At 44.2% G+C, this 18,924-nt stretch overlaps 1 protein-coding gene across 1 annotated transcript in view; it reads left to right on the top strand.

The window, feature by feature from the left end:
* Polr1B (RNA polymerase I subunit Rpl135) overlaps positions 1-18,924 on the top strand; it is a 65,795-nt gene continuing 46,871 nt past the window's right edge. The window contains exons 1-8 of the mRNA XM_077658255.1: positions 1-111; positions 451-528; positions 609-668; positions 2,934-3,008; positions 8,662-8,781; positions 11,414-11,479; positions 12,014-12,088; positions 16,825-16,923. Coding sequence (XP_077514381.1) covers positions 22-111; positions 451-528; positions 609-668; positions 2,934-3,008; positions 8,662-8,781; positions 11,414-11,479; positions 12,014-12,088; positions 16,825-16,923 — 663 coding nt within the window. The 5' untranslated portion in view covers positions 1-21. The remainder of the gene's footprint in view (positions 112-450; positions 529-608; positions 669-2,933; positions 3,009-8,661; positions 8,782-11,413; positions 11,480-12,013; positions 12,089-16,824; positions 16,924-18,924) is intronic.

Consider the following 18,924-nt stretch of genomic DNA (forward strand, 5'->3'; position numbering starts at 1 on the left):
ATTGAAGCGGTTGTTTTCAAGATGGATGCGTTTGTAGAGTTTCCCGAGAAACCGTCTCTAAAAGGCACATTATCTGATGGTTTTGGGAGACTGAAAAGCAAACAGCACAAGGTAAGCTGGCGGAGAGAAGATTCACCATCTGCGCGATTCACGCATATTGTTTGTCAGTTAGGAGAACGCTACGAAAATCTTGTGTAGTTTACTCTCATGCCGGCAACGTGCTTGTCACGTGGAGTACCCTTACTTGTTTTGAATGAATTTATCTTTCCTCTATGCGTATAATATCCTTTACCAGCTGTGTGGCGGTTGCCAATGTAGTCCGGGGTCCCGCGCTGATATTTTTGCCTGTGTATGCCTTGATCTGTTACAACCTTTCATGAAGCAACTTTGACACCTGTTTGCCAGAGTCGGACGGAAACCAAATGAAAGTTTTCTTTTCCTGTTTGGTAGGTCATACAAGATGTGAGCAAAGCGCATATAGAATCTTTTAACTACGTGCTAAGAGAAGGCCTGTCAAGAGCTGTAGCGGTAAGTCGCACTTTAAGGTAATGCTGCTTGCCAAGAAAATATCATTATGGTGATATCAAATACCCACTGTCATGTTTCAGGACATTCCACCATGCGAATTTGGGTTGCCCAACGGAGATCGGGTCAAGTTGGAACTCAAAGTACGGCTTTCTTTTACTTTATTTCGTATTCGTTATATGTTTTTGTGTCCTGGATGGATCCACTCAACAAACATTATAGTAGGATACAACCAAAGTCTGCAGTGAAGCTCCGTCCTCATTCAGGACCGCCGCACAGAATTCCTCCACGACAACAAATGTAGTTCATTGTTAAAACTTTTCTTGTTACTTAAACAAGGCTTTAATCACCAGAAAAAAAATTATAAGCTCTAGAATTCTCATACCTGGCTTGCTTATTATCAAACATTAAAAAGCTGATATCGTTTACTGTTGTGATTGGCTAGCGGAGGATACCGTGGCCCAGTGTTAACAACTGCTGTTTTTTTTTTCTTAAGTTGTATCCTACTATAGCACACATTCTGTACCATGTTTTGAAGGAATTGTAACTATCAGACCTAATCACTATACTCTGTTTCATACATAGCATGCAACGCTGCCGAAGCTAGCGCATCTCGTCGCATTGCCTACGTCCGCGCCCGAAAAATAGTTCATATGTCCAACGTATGGGCAAGGATCTGTCGCTGTGACGTATCTCAAATACCGCGTATTGCAATGCCCAGCACTTCGTTTTATCTCTGAACTACGTTATCGTCCAGCCCATCATCGAGACGTCAAGGAGTAAGAGTGACATGTGGCAGAGTGATACATGGCTGGCACACCGAATTGCACTGACTACATCCATGCCCTAAAAGTAGTTTGCTATCCCTAAAAGTTATAACAAAAGGGTCCAGTAACTGAAAGCCTACCTGCCTAATCCATAATTTGCAATGCCAAGTATGTCGTCTTATACTGTTCCATGTTTCCGTCAGAACCCTCACCGAGGTTTTGAGAAGTAAGAGTGAATATGCGACGGAGTATGATGGTTTTGCAGGCGCGCTACTTGCATAGCCTCTGCAGTGTTGCATGCTTATTGTGAAATGGAGTGTAAGCATTGTGAACAGAACTTGCGCGTGTGAGGCAAAACATATTAAAAATTTTTGCCATCCACATGCAAGTTCTGCTTTCAAATATGTGTGGCATAGGAATTCCAAAAACATACTGCATGGAATTCTCACATATTGACGAAAGATTCATGGTTGAAAACTTGTGTTAAGTTTTCTTGTGAAAGCGCAGTGTGTAGGGCACATGGTTTTGATAATTTGGCCACTTGTTGCTGTACGCGTCATGAGAGCCCACAAAATTCATACAAAAGACTGTACACATTCTTATGCAGCAGTGTCGATGTCTGCTGAGGATGTTGACTAACACTGGTGTTGTTGTGTACATGTGCCTTGGCCATCATGCTTAAAACATGCTGCCATTGGACACGAGGAAATCTGCAGAATCTAGCGGTGCTAGCCAACACACAGTGCACAAAACAATTGCAGACAGGAGTGGGAGCCTGCCATTTGATGAGAATTAACAAAATAAGCACATGTTTATGAACTGCGGTCCCAAATACATTCAGAGTCTTGTAAAAGCCTTTTATTGGGTGGGACAAGGCCAAAAACAAGAGAAGGGCAAGGAAGTGCACATCGGGTAGTTTTATTGCTTCAAGAACTGGTAGCTTGGCAAATCCTCCATTTTTTTGCTAAAGAGTTTTGCAGAAATTTTTTTGTGGTTAATGCCTTGGAGTCACATATTAGGAATAAGTGTTTAGACTGGATAGGTTTTCACAAGCTCCTCAAGCAGTTTGAAAATTGATTAAGTTGAGTTTAACAAATCAAATTTTACATGCAGATTTCAAAGCCACACTGATTGGTTTAAAGGCACCATGAAAAGCATCCCTCAGATGCTGACATTTCTAGCATGCTGGAAGGTAGAGTGCGAACTTGAGTCTGGGATGGAGCCCATGCTTGTGTGCAACCCAGTGCTGTAAATGCAACACTGTTGATGTTTAGCCTATCATGTGTTGGCCCCCATTTTTTATCTGTTTCTTGGTGGAACATTTGTCAGTACGCACTTCTTTGCTCTTGCATAAGGAATTGGCCGGTGGCGACATTCTATATCATTCTGACAGAGTATTAGTTAATTCCGATTAAGTAATTAAATTAGGAGAAGAAACTGAATGGAATGCAGGGAAAAGCTGAGAGTCATGGCTTCAGGGCCCCTTTAACATTGGTCTGCTCATATGTCCCAGATCATTGCCATGGACTATTTGCATCACATCTGTAGTATCACTTGTTTGCTGCAGTTAAATGGGGCCAGTATTTTGGGTTTACTTGTGTTATTATGTTGGTAACCTTCATTTTTCTGTATTATGTGCAGGACCCTTACATTGGCAGTCCTATGATCAGCAAAAACACTATTGGTGTAGTGACACCACAGGTTTACCCTGCTGAAGTAAGTAGCACCCAACCTGAGACCAAACCTGTGGCGCCTTTCGTTTGCTTTGTAATTAATTGTGTAATTGTTGCCATTCATGGGTAGTTCATAATGCAAAAAAAAATTTTTTACTACTATAGATGCCTAATTTTATTGCATGTTTTCTTCTTTAAGTGATGCTTTGGACATTAGAATACATGGATCATCACGTGGCATTTGCCTACGACTGTTAACTAATTTATAATTGAATTTCTTCTCTCATGCTCTTTTGGTTGCATCATCCAAACAATGGCTGTTACATGTAGTTGAACTTCATTTCATATGTATTTCACACTTATCTAACAATATACCGTATTTACTCGAATGTAACGCGAGTTTTTTTGCCGAAAGTAGAAAGGAAATGTCACCCCCCGCGTTGCAATCGAATACTAGGTTTAAAAACGCTATGAAGCGCACAAAACACACACTATTAAAATCATTTCATGTGTCAAACGTGTGCGTTGATCGTACTGGTCATTCGAAATCACGCACTCCAACTCGCCGGTCAACCACAGGTCACCACAGGTGGTCACCACAGGTCACAACTACTAGGACAAAGCGGCAACCTAATCGCAAACGCAAAAAAAAAACGACGCCAGTGAGAACATGCCAACAAGAGTCGACGCCAGCTAGAGTCACTGGCGTGATGAGAGGGCGCCACCTCTTGACGAATGCTCGCAACCTGTAGCGAGGTTGTGTGGCCTCCGTGACCGCAAAATGAAACAGCCATCTCGGAGGCACCGAGCGCTCGCAATCGCCGCCAAGACGCCAGCAAAGGAGCGAGCGATCCCACCGCCATTAGTCTGTTAATCCTTGCAACTGATGCAAAACGTGGCCACGTGACTAACAGGCAGCAGGGCATGGAGCAGCGCGCTTTGTTCGCTCTTTCTCGTGTTTGGTGCCAGTGCGTGTAGTTGTGCGTTCTGTGCTTCGAGTCTTAGGCCTATCCCCATCAAACGGTCGAGTTGTCTTCAAGCGGAATCGTGATAACGCGCTCAGTATACAGCTGGCTTCAAGTGAAACGCTATTCTGCTTGCTGAGAAAGTGGGAAATTCAGCGGCTGCAAGACGTCTGGATGTCAACGAATCGACGATCAGGGGATGGAGGAAGCATCGCAAGGAATTGTTTTACTGCAACAGCCTGCGAAAAGGCTTTCGGGGGCCCAAGAAAGGCTGCTTCCTGGAATTGAAGCGTCGCCTTGCTGAGTTCATTAGCGAGCAACGTTCCCGACTACTTGATATGCTTCAGTGCAAAGCACAGGAGCTTGCGCGGGACACGGGTTTGACCCAAAACCAGTTTAAGGCATCATGAGGCTGGGTGCAGAAGCTTATGCGAAGGGCCGGGTTCTCCTTTCGACGCACGACTTCTATTTGCCAGAACCTGCCCGGGGACTTCGAATCAAAACTTCGAGAGTTCCAGCGCTACGTCATCGATCTTCGTCGCTCTACCAACATGCCACTTGGACATATCGGCAATGCCGACCAGACCCCCGTGTATCTGGACATGCCTATGTCCGGAACAGTGCACAAGTCTGGTGAGCATGAAGTTCGCCTTAGAAGCACAGGCAACGAAAAAAATCGGATTACCGTTATGCTGGCATGTTTGGCTGACGGCCGCAAGCTCCCTCCATTCATCATTTTTCGCCGGAAGACGATCCGAAGGAAACTTTCCCGAAAGACATTATCGTGCGCTGTCACGAAAAAGGTTGGATGGACTCGAATCTTGTCATAGATTGGATTCAAAGCGTGTGGGACCGAAGGCCAGGCGCATTGCTGCATCCGGAAGCAATATTGGTTCTGGACTCTTTCCGAGGTCACCTGACACCCGGCGTCATACAAAAGCTACAGCGTGACCGAACGCATCTCGTTGTTATACTGGGTGGCATGACCTCCATTCTCCAGCCTTTGGACGTTTGCATGAACAAGCCCTTCAAGGATCGCTTGCGGCAATTATACTGGGAGTGGATTGAAAGCGGATCAACAACAACACATGCAGGTAGGCTGAAATGCCCAAGCACGTCTACCGTTGCCCACTGGGTTTCGGCAGCCTGGTACGGGCTGCCTCATGATTTGGGCTACTGCGCATTTAAGAAAGGCTCAATTTCAAATGCTCTAGACGGAAGTGAGGACGACCTGCTGTGGGAGGCAGCTAGTGACAAAGAAGAGTCAAGCTGTGATGATGACAGTGACGGTGACAACTGCAGTAAGGATGAGGGTGTATAAGAATGCCTCTTTGGCTTGTATTTCAATAAAGTTGTCTCTGACCCTCAGAACTGTGCGATGTCGGTTCCTCGCGTCACATTCGGGTTCTTTCGGTTTTTCTGTCGCACGCCCGAAGTCTACCCTCGCGTTACAATCGTATTTTTTTTCCCCCTTTTCACACCCGAAAATTCGACCCTCGCGTTGCAATTGTGGTCGCGTTACATTCGAGTAAATACGGTAAAGTGCTTTTTGTTATACTGGCCAGCAGACACAGTAATCAGTATTTCTCAAAACACTCAGCTTGACAGCATGTCCTTTGACATAGTCATGTGGACAGGTTTTGTCATTCGTAAAACCACCCTTTAATATGGGTATCCAGTGCCATGTTTGCATTCAAGAAATGGAATTCCACGATCCTTCGAGCACCTGTTCGATCAATGCTAGTTTTTTTTTGTCTTATAACCCCTTCAGGCACCAATTAAATCTGCGGAAAGGAAAAATCTTTTGAATAAATGACAGTCAGTAGACTAAGTAGAAGGTATGTGCAGAAAATTGCACAAAAATATTCATATTTAAGCATATTTTATTCGCGTCCACATTTGTGAACATAGCGCCTTAAACCTGATACATGAACATAAACACTGCTACATTTCCCTGCCTTTTCTAACTGATCGTTAGACATGAATAAATGTTTAGCTGTGAGAATGTACACTTAAGGAAATTATTCTGTAGTTCATGACTTATAAAACAGATCAAAGGAGTCATTTTGTGATGACAGGCAGAGGAAAATTCGGTATTTGGAGCCCGGGAGAAAGATAGCATCTTGTGGCTTGTATTACACATGGTTTTTGCAAAAATGAGAAATCATATTTAAAGGTCGTTGTTCGCTCAGTTTATGTCAGTGACCTGAAACAAACTGTCTCCTCGCTCTACCAATGTGCAGATTGTTGTTTTGTAGCCTTTGAGCTTAGCGGCCAGCTCTGAACTGACCATTGTGTGAGGGATCGGGTTCCCCTTTTTCATCCCTCCTTGCATAGTGCTGCCACTTTGTATTTTTCTCCATCTCGGGTTTCATACAAAATGTAATGATTCTTGCTAAAAACCTAACCAAACCAGACCAAACCAAACCTAAACCAAACCTAAACCTAACCTAACCTAACCTAACCTAGCCTAGCCTAACCTAACCTAACCTAACCTAACCTAACCTAACCTAACCTAACCTAACCTAACCTAACCTAACCTAACCTAACCTAACCTAACCTAACCTAACCTAACCTAACCTAACCTAACCTAACCTAACCTAACCTAACCTAACCTAACCTAACCTAACCTAACCTAACCTAACCTAACCTAACCTAACCTAACCTAACCTAACCTAACCTAACCTAACCTAACCTAACCTAACCTAACCTAACCTAACCTAACCTAACCTAACCTAACCTAACCTAACCTAACCTAACCTAACCTAACCTAACCTAACCTAACCTAACCTAACCTAACCTAACCTAACCTAACCTAACCTAACCTAACCTAACCTAACCTAACCTAACCTAACCTAACCTAACCTAACCTAACCTAACCTAACCTAACCTAACCTAACCTAACCTAACCTAACCTAACCTAACCTAACCTAACCTAACCTAACCTAACCTAACCTAACCTAACCTAACCTAACCTAACCTAACCTAACCTAACCTAACCTAACCTAACCTAACCTAACCTAACCTAACCTAACCTAACCTAACCTAACCTAACCTAACCTAACCTAACCTAACCTAACCTAACCTAACCTAACCTAACCTAACCTAACCTAACCTAACCTAACCTAACCTAACCTAACCTAACCTAACCTAACCTAACCTAACCTAACCTAACCTAACCTAACCTAACCTAACCTAACCTAACCTAACCTAACCTAACCTAACCTAACCTAACCTAACCTAACCTAACCTAACCTAACCTAACCTAACCTAACCTAACCTAACCTAACCTAACCTAACCTAACCTAACCTAACCTAACCTAACCTAACCTAACCTAACCTAACCTAACCTAACCTAACCTAACCTAACCTAACCTAACCTAACCTAACCTAACCTAACCTAACCTAACCTAACCTAACCTAACCTAACCTAACCTAACCTAACCTAACCTAACCTAACCTAACCTAACCTAACCTAACCTAACCTAACCTAACCTAACCTAACCTAACCTAACCTAACCTAACCTAACCTAACCTAACCTAACCTAACCTAACCTAACCTAACCTAACCTAACCTAACCTAACCTAACCTAACCTAACCTAACCTAACCTAACCTAACCTAACCTAACCTAACCTAACCTAACCTAACCTAACCTAACCTAACCTAACCTAACCTAACCTAACCTAACCTAACCTAACCTAACCTAACCTAACCTAACCTAACCTAACCTAACCTAACCTAACCTAACCTAACCTAACCTAACCTAACCTAACCTAACCTAACCTAACCTAACCTAACCTAACCTAACCTAGAAAGAATGTTGCGACCATCTGCGGATCTTCATTGCTCGGTGGCCGCACTTGTTTGGAGGTGCTTCTCCATCGTCTATTTTCATGAAAAACGCTTCAGCGCTAGAGTCGTCCAATGTTCTCTTTGTACAAGCATAGTTTTCAATGCCCGTAAGGAGTAAGCCCATTTCATACCACACGTGCACAAAAAAAACGGGGCGTTGTGGGGAGAAAACGCCACTTTGATGTTTTTGGCATTAAGTCACCATGTTCACATTTGTGGACGCGACACTCTGAACGTCCACTGCAGCATTTTTTTCTTCGTCTATGACAATGAAAATTGGTTTGCCGTTTCTACATTAACCTATCGACACATTCCGAGCCCTAAATTGCACTGTTCACGATAATTTGTAAAGACAGAATGCAAAAAGAAAAGCGATTTACTCTTCCCGCCAAAAAACGACATGATGCACTTTTTTTTTTTTACAAACGCATTTCGCTGTAGCCGCAAGAGATGACGCCACGAACTTGATATGAGGAGGCTTAGGTCGCGTTCACATATGTGGACACAGCGCCTGAAGGGGATAACTGTACTGTCCTGATACTTCGTTCAGAATTCTGTGCATAGCTGCAGAAAATAGACAGGTGGTTTTGTTTTACACTTAAAAACTAAATTATTTTCTTTAGGCAAACTGTCGAGGCAAACAAATTTTTTTTTTTTTGAGCAAGAATAGTCAGCGTCATTCGAAAGGGTTGAAAGAGTTCTTAAAAGCATGTTTTGGGTTAGTATGCTGGTGTAAAAAATGAAAGGAGGGTCCTTGTGGCTGACGTGTTTCATGATTCAGTTGGTGTGGCAAACTGTCAATGTAGTTTACTACTCACTGTATATGATACAGCTGGCAACCATCTGACATGTTTGTATTGATTGTGCTTGAATACAGTGCAGAAATCGAGGCACCACATACAGAGGCAAGTTGGATGTGACAGTCGTGTGGAGCATGAATGGCATTCAGCAGGACACTGTCAAGAAGACTGTTGGAGAGGTTCCTATAATGGTCAAGGTAAAAAAAAAGTTTTGTTTGGAATTGCATTTAGTACTTGTTTTAGTTAGAACTTTTGCCACATGAGTGCTGCAGTTTCTTTGGCACTTAGTGCAGTTGTTATCCCAAACGACAGTGGCCTGCTTGAGTTATATACCATTTTATACGCAAACTAGGTGTAACAGAAGCGCTGCATCATGCTCTTTTTTTCCTCCTACCTTTGTGCTCAATTACTGATTGATAGGTTTTTATTCAGTTTGCTTTGAAGGGAGCAGCAGAAGACGCATTTGTTATTGACAGAGTTGCTTTTAAAAAATTTTCCTGCCACTCGAGTCAAACTTGTGGTGTTTACACCGAAAAGAACTCCGTGATTGCCATTTCGAAGTGAATGTTTGCATAGGCTAGTGTCAGAAATCCCCCCCCCCCCCCCCCCCCCCAAAAAAAAAGGAAACTGTTGACGTAGTGCAGGCTACTTCGAAATCGGCCAGTGATTATTTTTTGGCTTTTTTTGGTTTATGAAAGGTCTTTTAGTACCTTTCTCGTTACAGTGCAGTAATCTATCGACACAGGTTAACTTCAGTTTATTCCCAGTGTACCTACAGGGCTCGGGTCATTCTCTGTCCTTTGTGTGGAATATTGCTTTCTTACTGTGACTTGTATGTTCTGCACCACGTATTATCATGGGTCAAGAATAGGGACGCTTTATCTGGCTACTGTCTTAGCTGCTTATTTTGTCAGGCATCTGTATTTTAATTAGGACAAACCATTTTTTGTTTTTGTTTTTCAACTTTACATGATCTAGCATTGAAAACCATGTTTATGTTATTTGATGTGCCATTTTTTTTTCTCCTGTATTCTGCTCGTTTCCTGGTATTCAGATGTGTTTCCTTGTGGCGAATTATGTCGGGCTGCGTCTCTTATCATAGTGATCTGGAACGAAAGCGCTGGCACCAATCAAATTCACAGCCAGTTTTTGACTGCCTAATGGCACGATGCAGTGACGTGCTGCGTGGTGCTGCACTCCGTTTTCTGACCCTGCAAGCGTGCCACGGTGGCTCTGTGTGGCCATCAGCGCATTGATTTTATGCAAGGTCTAGCACTGCACATGGACTTTGCCTCATGCTGGCAGTGGATTCTATGAGGAAAGAGCAAGTACTCCAAGATACTACTGTTTGGAAATGCCACGCTCTTTCACCAAGAGTTGAAAGGCGCTGTGGTGGCTCAGTGGCTGCTGACCCCAAGGACTGGTTCGATCCTGGCGTTGTGAATCGAATTGAATAGCAAATACTATATGTAAGCTGTTCGAAGTTTCATATATTTGTGCACCCCTAGTTGCAAGTGGTGTTGCATGCTTCAGAAGGCACAGAGGCCTGTAGAAAAGAGCAGTGAGGAAAGTCGTAGAGGAAGAACTGTTGGAGCTACAGCTGCAAAATTTTTTTTGTCGCCATTTTGTGCAGACTTGAGAAATCTGTTTGGATTACTGCTGATAAGCCGAATTTTTGCTTTAGTGAGGATATACAGTAGACCCCACTGTTACGGTTTTCACAGGACCGCGGAAGAGGATGTAGTAGCCAGGAAGCGTGCATGAAAAAAAAGAGGCTTTCCTTTTTTTTTTTCGCTTCTTGCAAGTGCAGCATGGTTCTCTGGCATTTGCAAGGTTTTGTTAGTCTTGTGATCATTAGCATGCACAGAATGATCTAAACGACTTGTGACCTGCATGAACAACTGTTGGTGGGAGGGAGGCAGCAGCGAAGTGGAAGAGCTTGTGAAGCTTGGGCACGCATGTACACTTCTGTGCTTTTTTCGCAGTGACCACTTTAATCGTACACAGTCTTCGTCTATTCCAACCTAGACATTGTGTTTTTAAGCTGCCCGCAACAAGAAAACGTGGATGACAGAAACATGCTCCGGTGCTGCCTGCACGGGGGTGTTACCGCTGCATATTTTCGTTTTCATGCTTCGTCTGTACGCGCTTGCACCGCAGCGGTGAAGGACTTGTGCTAACGGAACTGCCTAACAAGACAAACACCACCCAGAAGCGTGCTTAGCTTCGGTGTGAGTGCTACATGCCGAAAGCCACCGAACAAAGTGGCGGCCAAGCAGCAGTGGAGTCTAGAGCGCCGCTGCCGCTGTTCCGCGAGTGCTTTTACATAACCTGTCGAAACACCGACTAAATGTAGCGAAGTCGCGAAGTGACATTCGCGACACAGCATGTGGCGAAGCTGCCACAGTTGAGACATATGTATTACATGCGTTTCTGGGCCCGCCTTCACGGTACTGGCTCATGGAAGTATAGCAGCCACGAAAAAACACTGGACCTGGGACTATAATAGCATGGTTCTACTGTACAAGCTTCACTGCCCACATAGAAGTGACCACCAAACGGAAGCGCTCGGTCAAAACCTGACCTGTTTTTTGCGATGAAACAGCGAGTTCAAGTTTTGTTTTGTCTGTATCAGAGTGCGTTTTTTTAAAGTAAATATTTTGCCTTGGAATTCTAAGAAACAGTCATCACTCTTACATCAGGGTTATGCTGTCCTTAATTAACTTGACTTAACTGCATCTTGTGCTTTGTCTGCCAAAGTGGTCGCAAATATTGTTCTGCTTTGTACGAATTCTGTGAATATATTTTGTCTCTCTCCTCATTGTTCAGTCCCAGGCTTGCAACATCGCTAAACTGTCCCCTGCAGAACTTGTGAAACGAGGAGAGGAGGAGGGTGTGAGTATTGCAATTTCTTCGAGTTATGCGGTGCCTCACACTGTTTAAGATGTGTCTGTCGACTTACTGGAAGTTTCCAAAATTACAAGGTCTTTAAGAGCATGTAGGCAGTATTAATAAGCTGGAAAGGCCGCCAACAAAATGGAGAAGAAATTTTTTAGGAGATCTTTCGAAACGTTTCTGACAGAAGTCTTTCTGAAGTTTGACACAGGATTTTAAAATAGCTTGTTTGCAGTCAACAGTTCAGCTGCTGCGAGTTTCCCTTCTAGAGGTGCTCTTTCGTCATGTGGGAGAGCACCTGCCTAATAATTTTAGAGCTATCAAAACTGAAATTTCAATGCTTTATAAAATGTGCACATACTTATACAACACTTGCTTGAACAACAGTGTGCATGTTTTCCTGTATTTAATTCATGAAGCCATGACTGAGCAAGGTGAAAAGTACGTGTGAAAAAAAAGAAATCTTGGTGTTAATGTGGTTATGTATTGCTGCATTTTAAATAATTGTTGCATATTAACTCTTGTCTTTTTCAGGAATTCGGTGGTTACTTTATCGTCAATGGCAACGAGAAGATCATCAGAATGCTCATCATGACAAGGAGAAATTATGTATGTCAGCCCAGCATTATGTCCTATAATTTATGAGCGGTATTTCAGAACACTAACTTGCTCAGGCACTTTCAGTGTTGAATTTGTGAGAACTGCAGTGGAGAATCTTAAGTCCGTTTTTTTTTTTTGCACCTTTTGCACTAGGCTATATATTCTACTCTGTCAGGTGCTGATGTAATTGAGAGCCAGAACTACTTTAAAGAAAATAAGATGTTGCTCTTCTTGCAGCATACCATACTTGTTTATAATACGGACCATTTATAATAAATGTGTAATTTGAGGATAGTAGAAACCGAAAAATATGTGTATAATGTGAGTGAGGAACGCTCACCGAAAGCATTTATGTACTATTTGCACTGCATTTCACGTTTGTCTCGGTAACACGATGGAGCCATATGTGCCACATGCTTGTTCGTCAAGCACCTCCTCGTGCCAGGCACCTCCATGTACCTAGAGCTGGCTCGCTCCCCCTCTTGCACTGACAGGCTTGATCAGAAAATCACGCTTTGAAGAAAAGAGTAGCTCACACTCGCTCTCGCGGGAGCCATGTAGCCTTCCAATTGTAAAATGGTGTGCTCCGCTTCCGGTGCACATGTGGGACGGCAACTGGGTGCCAATATCTGGCATGTTGCAGATCATGGCACTGCACTTTGCAAGCATGCAGTGTGTGCACCCAGAAAGTATCCTTGAGTCGAGGCTTTAGTGATCATCACTGCCGGGAGTACCGTCCTCTGAGAGTCCCTTCTGAGAGAAATCTTCTCACAGAAACTCTTCTGTAGTATCGTTGAACACGTCGGAAGCACGACCGGCGAGCTCCTCGGAAATGCTGGCCCAAGTGTCCGTGATTCAACTGAGGGGTGTGGCTGGAGAGGCCCGTTTCAGCTGTCCAACAACTGTAACTATAGGCTGTCCCTATCTCATCTAGTCCACGTAGGAGCACTTGACGCGTTGGTGTTGATTTGGTAGCTACGATTACTTTCCTTTTAAAAGCAGCCAAGTTCAGACATACAGTGGAACCTCGTTAATTCGAAGTCCGTCGGACCGCGAAAAATCAACGAATTAACCGGGTTTTCGAATTATCAAAAATGGACGAAAAACGAGAAATAAACGTACAAAACGTGGCTGTATCAATACTGCGCCTTTATTTCGCCTGAAAAACGGTCACTTGAAGTAGTCATCGATGCGCGACTGCTTGGCGCGGTAGTTAGCCGCACCGTAGGCTGCGTCCTCCAGTCTGCTTACAGTGCGCAGCAATTCGCTGTTACCGCCGCTACACTCCACAAAACTGTGCACAACGTTCAGCGACTCGACGACTGCAGCTAAAGCTGGTGCTCGGGCGGGCTCAACATCGCCTTCAACTTCGCTGGAAGGCCCGTTGTCACATATTTCTCCTTCCAAGTCGGCATACGACGTTTGGGCATCAAGTTCGGCGCTCAAATAGTCCGCAAAGGTCAATTCGTTGCTCCCGTCGCCGCTTTCTTCGTCGAAGTCGGTCATGCGCGCACACAATAACTCTCCTTCATCATCCAGTGTGCAGCTGGCATCAGATGCATCCTCGGGACTGACATCTTGTTGCTTGGAAAAACCGGCGTGCATAAAGCAACGCCTGATCATATCTCCCTCCACCTGCTTCCAGGCGTACACGATTAGGCAAATGGCACCCAGTAGGTCCACGGAATATTGCTTACTGTTGTCGTAGCACAACAAGCTCCTTTTAAGTAAATGGCAGCGATAAATCTTCCTCGCTTGCAGAATAACGCCTTGGTCCATAGGCTGCGACAGAGCTGTAACATTCGGCGGCAGGAAGACAAGCCTAACTGCTGTCAAGTTCTGGATGTCGGCGTGGGCTGGGCAGTTGTCAACAACAAAAACAACTTTTCGTCCCGCGGCAGCAAACTTACGGTCAAGGTGCCTCACGTACTCCTCGAACAGCGCTGCCGTCATCCAAGCCTTTTTGTTGCTTCTGTACAGCACGTCATCTTTAGGAGGAAGTCGTGCGTTCTTGAAGCACCGAGGCTTCTCCACTTTTCCTATGATCAGCAGCGGCAGTTTGTGACTGCCGGACATATTCGCACCAAACAGAATGGTTATTCTGTCCTTGGGTTGTTTTTTTCCCGTGACTACCGCATTCTTTGGGGCAAACGTCTTCGTAGGCAGCATTTTGTAAAACAATGCGGCCTCGTCCATGTTGTAAACATCGTCCTCCGCGTACTGCTGAAGCAGCGGAGCCAATGTATGCCTTTTCCAATTCTCGACAACATTTGGGTCGACGCTCCCGCTTTCGCCGCACACTGTCACGAATTTGAGGTTATTGCGGTCTTTAAATCTGGACAACCAGCCGTTGCTGCACTTAAATGCTTCATGGCCCAGCCGCAGTGCAAGCTCATCGGCCTTTTCGCGCAGCAGCGTGCCGTTCACAGGCAGGTGTGATGCATTTGCATGCTGAAGCCACTTTATCAAGGCGTCTTCAACGTCCGGATACGTAGGAAAACGAATCCTTGTCCGCTTCGTCGAATGCGTCTTCCCGTAGGCCTCGAGGATCTTCGTCTTATTTTTCAATATAGTCGAAAGGGTCGATAAAGGCACCTTGTGCTTTTCCGCCAACTGCGTTTTGGAGCTCGTCCATTTTTCAGCCTCCTCAATTAGGCACACTTTCTGGCAGAGAGTCAGAGTTCTGTACTTCGGCATTTTCTTAACACCAACACCGCGCACGTGGTCAAGAACTAGCAGAGCACAGTACTCGCCTGGTCGCGGCACCGAACAATAAAGAACAACGAGCAGTGCCTGCCACAAGCGAGACAAACAACAAAAACGGAAACGGAACCAGAAAATTTTCGACCTAGTGGCACCTGCTTGTTGCTTTGTCAACTAAAGCTAGCCCCCAAAACCGGTGCAGATCACTGAGGCACAACAAAGCACCGGAAACAGGAAGTTGATTTAAAGTGCCGCCTGGCTTCTACTCCGGCAACTATACTGGCCTCAGAGACTGGCAATATGGAAAAATCACGGAGGCCATGGCTTAAATTGACGTATTATCCGGATGAGGGCGCGCTGGCTGTTCAAATTATCCGGCAAAATTTGCATACAAACTGTTGGGACCGCCGAAAACCTTCGAATTACGCGGGATTTCGAATAAACAGAGTTCGAATTAACGAGGTTTTACTGTACCTCTATAATTCGGCCCCCAGTTAATTCGGATAATTCGGCCTCCCTGCTCCCTCCTGTCAAAAATGTACTTAAGTCAATGGCACCACACACTTGTTAATTTGGAGTATAATCACGTGCGCATCGGTTAATTTGCACTGAAGGCATGCCAGGAATGGCGCTGAAGTCAGTTTTCGAGACGCGTATCGCTACTGTCATCATCCGGAAACCAGTGCCAGGCCAGAAACCTCCCTCCATTCTGAAACTAAAAACGTACGAGGGGCAGCCGTGCTGGAGTAAAACCTCATTTATTTGGCCCCCATTAATTCAGAATTTCAGACTGCCGCCGGAGTCCCGCGAAACGCCCAAGCAAGTCTATGGCTTCAAAAGCTCGTTTATTTGGACGCCGCGGGGCTTGCATCGGTCAATTCAGAATTCAGACAGGCCCCCAAAGGGCCGCCATGTCGAGACATGACGTGCTGGACAGGCAATCATCCAGATATTCATTGCATATTACATATTCTCTTGCACCCCTCTGATCTATGCGCAGAGGCAGGCATGTGGACGGCCGGCATGTTTACGTCAATAGGCTGAGAGAGAGTCCGGCTGCATAGTTTCGTTTTCGGAACTTCGTCGCCAGTCTTGTTGCTGATCTTTTTTTTTTGTTAGTTTTTCGAAGGCGTCATTTTTGAAGGCGCTTCCATCCACGTGGTATTTCCGTTCTTCCAGCGCACCGAAACTCCACGCTCGTCACGTGCTGTTCGCAGTTTGTGCGGTGAAGCCTCATCACTTGTGACGCCACACGCGAAGAAGCTCCAGCACTATCATTTTGGACACTGAAAAAGCCGCGGAGGACCTTACCATTGTGGAGCAGTTCTGCTTCCGCCACTCCTGATAGCATGTACAATTTAAAACTGTTGATGGAAATGCGAGAAATCGCTGTTTTCGTGCAGTTTTCGTTGCCCAAGTTTCCACAAAATCAATGTCGCTTTCACGTGAATGTTTTTTGGCAGCTTTGGGGGGGCCATTCGATAATACATTATATTCGGAAAATTCAGATGTTTTTTCCGCTTGCTTGATGTTTGAATTAACGGGGTTTTACTGTACTGTTTTCATGGTTCTGTTATCACGCACAGTGCAATTGTCCTGCTTCCAATAGTGTGGGTGTCACGAGGTCAGCATGGTAAAATGGCATCGAAGTTGAAACAGTCAACCGATGCCACCACAAGATAGTGCTTCCTCTCGCTGGAAGCCTGACAGTGATCGTGCTGAACAACAATGAGACTGGAACTGCGAATTTGGGCTGAAGATTGTTTGGATCTGCATATAATGCAAGTGGAAATTTGACATGCTAAAATCTGGAAAAAAAAAAACAATATACGAGGATTTTTGTGGTACTTGCATAGCATTGAAGTGCTTTTTATCATCCCAAGCGTTAAACTTTTACTGTGTTCAATCATAGGCTTATTGTTCTCATTGCATGACTCATTTTGAAAATTTTCTCGTCTTTTGCTGATGTGCATTTTTTCATGTTGTGAGCGGTATTTTTGGATATCTTGGGTAATACAGTGCCATTTTCATTTTTCCTCTAGCCCATTGCAATGGTGCGCCAATCCTGGAAAAACAGGGGCAAAATGTTTTCAGAGTATGGTGTCTCACTTCGCTCAGTGAAACCGGACCAGATAGGCACGGTGAGTCAATTTCTGCTCTTAGAAGCAACATTATCCTGCTAGTTAGATTTTATTGTTTTGAGCTGCTGATTCTGTTGTTGCGTTTGCCAGTCATTGCTATAGTGTAGTGTATTGTCATTTATAAATACAGTAGAACTCCGCTATAGTAAACTCGGATATAGTAAAGTGAAACTACGGTCCCATTTCACCTCCCATAGACGACCGTACATTTTTTTTCGGTTATAGTAAAGATTTTTTTCAAATAAAACGGCTATAGTAAAGAGGATCTGGCCGTGGCGACGTAGCTCCCACGGAATAATGACAACGGACATGCGTGAGGCTGATTTTTGGTGGTAAATGCATATCAAAGATTTTAAAACGGCGCTCTTTGAAATAGTTCCACCACCAAGCTCTGAAGCCGTGAGAGGAAGCCAACTCCTTGAAGCTCTTGGGGCTGTGAGGCAAAGCGCGCGGCGCGTATGGAAAAAAAGTAAAGGGCCTGTGAACGCAGAAAGGAGGAGGCGCGGGCAGGTCGGTGAAAAAGGAAAGACATTAAAAATACAGTGAAGGGAAAAAAAGCGCGAACATTCGCTGTATGGCAGTGCGAAACACAGGGAAACGGCGGCAAGAAACGGACGCGTGGTGGCTCTGCGTGAGCGGTACTGCCGTTCCTCAGCTGTCATGCGTTTAACTGTTGCCTCTTAAATGACTCTGAGGCTGCGGAAAATGGTGCCATGTTCGCGCTAAATTTTTTTTTTCACATGAAATTAACCTTGCGCTATATTCATAGCTGCATTGTATTCGTGCAAATGCGGTACTTCTTCAAGACGTAAAAAAAATCGAAAACGTGATGACATGAAATGTGATAATCAAAATAAATAATTATCACATTAAGGGGCAGTAAGAGCAGGATGGAAGGTATTTGTGAGTGTTTCTTTTATAAACCAACAGTGTGGTTAGTAAGTAGTCAATGAGTTACCAGAGAGCATCCTCAGAGCCATTCCATCATCAACAACTGATATAGTAGAGACCCTGATATAGTTAAGGTTTTTGCTGGTCCGAGTCACTTTGCTGTAGAGGGGTTCTACTGTATCATTACAGTAATCTGACAGAGACAAACTTGTGAGCATTGTTTAGAAACTACTGGTGGTCGGGGCCAGTGCCTCAAAGTATTAGTATTTTTATTAGTTTTCTGTGTGTTTCCTTGCAAAGCATAACACTTTGCTTTGGATGTTTGAAAAGAGTTGAAAGGGCATAACTCGAGATTCAACATCAGCTGTGTGGATATGGGGAATGTGAAGAATGCGTCTGGGGGTCCAGTTTTCAGTTTATATAACCACTGTGACGGCAGTTTATCAATAGGTCACTCAACTCGTTAATGTGATCCATTTAAGGGGGACGTGGGTTTAGAAAACATCAGATTTTTATCTTTGTGGTCTTTCCAGTTATATCTTGAAAAATATTCCTTGCAAACAGCACAGAAGTGACTTAAAGATTGTTTTTGTGACCGTAGGTGACAAAAAACTGGCTGAAACCTCTGTGAAATGGCCAATTTTCTCAGATGTTTTTTTACCTGGCTGCCCTGCTTGCACAAAGCATAGCATGACAATGGCTTCATGGATTTTCATGCGATTCATTTCATAGTGCTTCTTGATAAATTCTTTATGCAGTGATGTTCCTGTAGTTTTAATTACTTTCTCACTTTTTCACTGCCATTAATTTGACATGACGATAATGAGTGCATTGTGCAAGTGTGGACATCCTGTGTAGAAAAAAATCGGGCTGCTAAAAATATTTTGAGAATCTCACTTCATCAACCATTCCTTTGGGTAAAACTTGGGCGGGGACACTACCCTAAAAAGTGAACTTTTGAGCCGCTTGTTTGGTGTCATTGAAACTTGCGGGGCTGGTTTGTAACATTGCTGGGACCATCTCTGCCAAATTTCATTATTCGGCTGGGGGATCTTTTTTTAACACTGGAGTGCTGAAATAAAGTGGCATGATGTTCAATCTTGTAAGTCC

Source organism: Amblyomma americanum, chromosome 3 (assembly GCF_052857255.1).
Source record: "Amblyomma americanum isolate KBUSLIRL-KWMA chromosome 3, ASM5285725v1, whole genome shotgun sequence".
Lineage (NCBI taxonomy): Eukaryota > Metazoa > Arthropoda > Arachnida > Ixodida > Ixodidae > Amblyomma > Amblyomma americanum.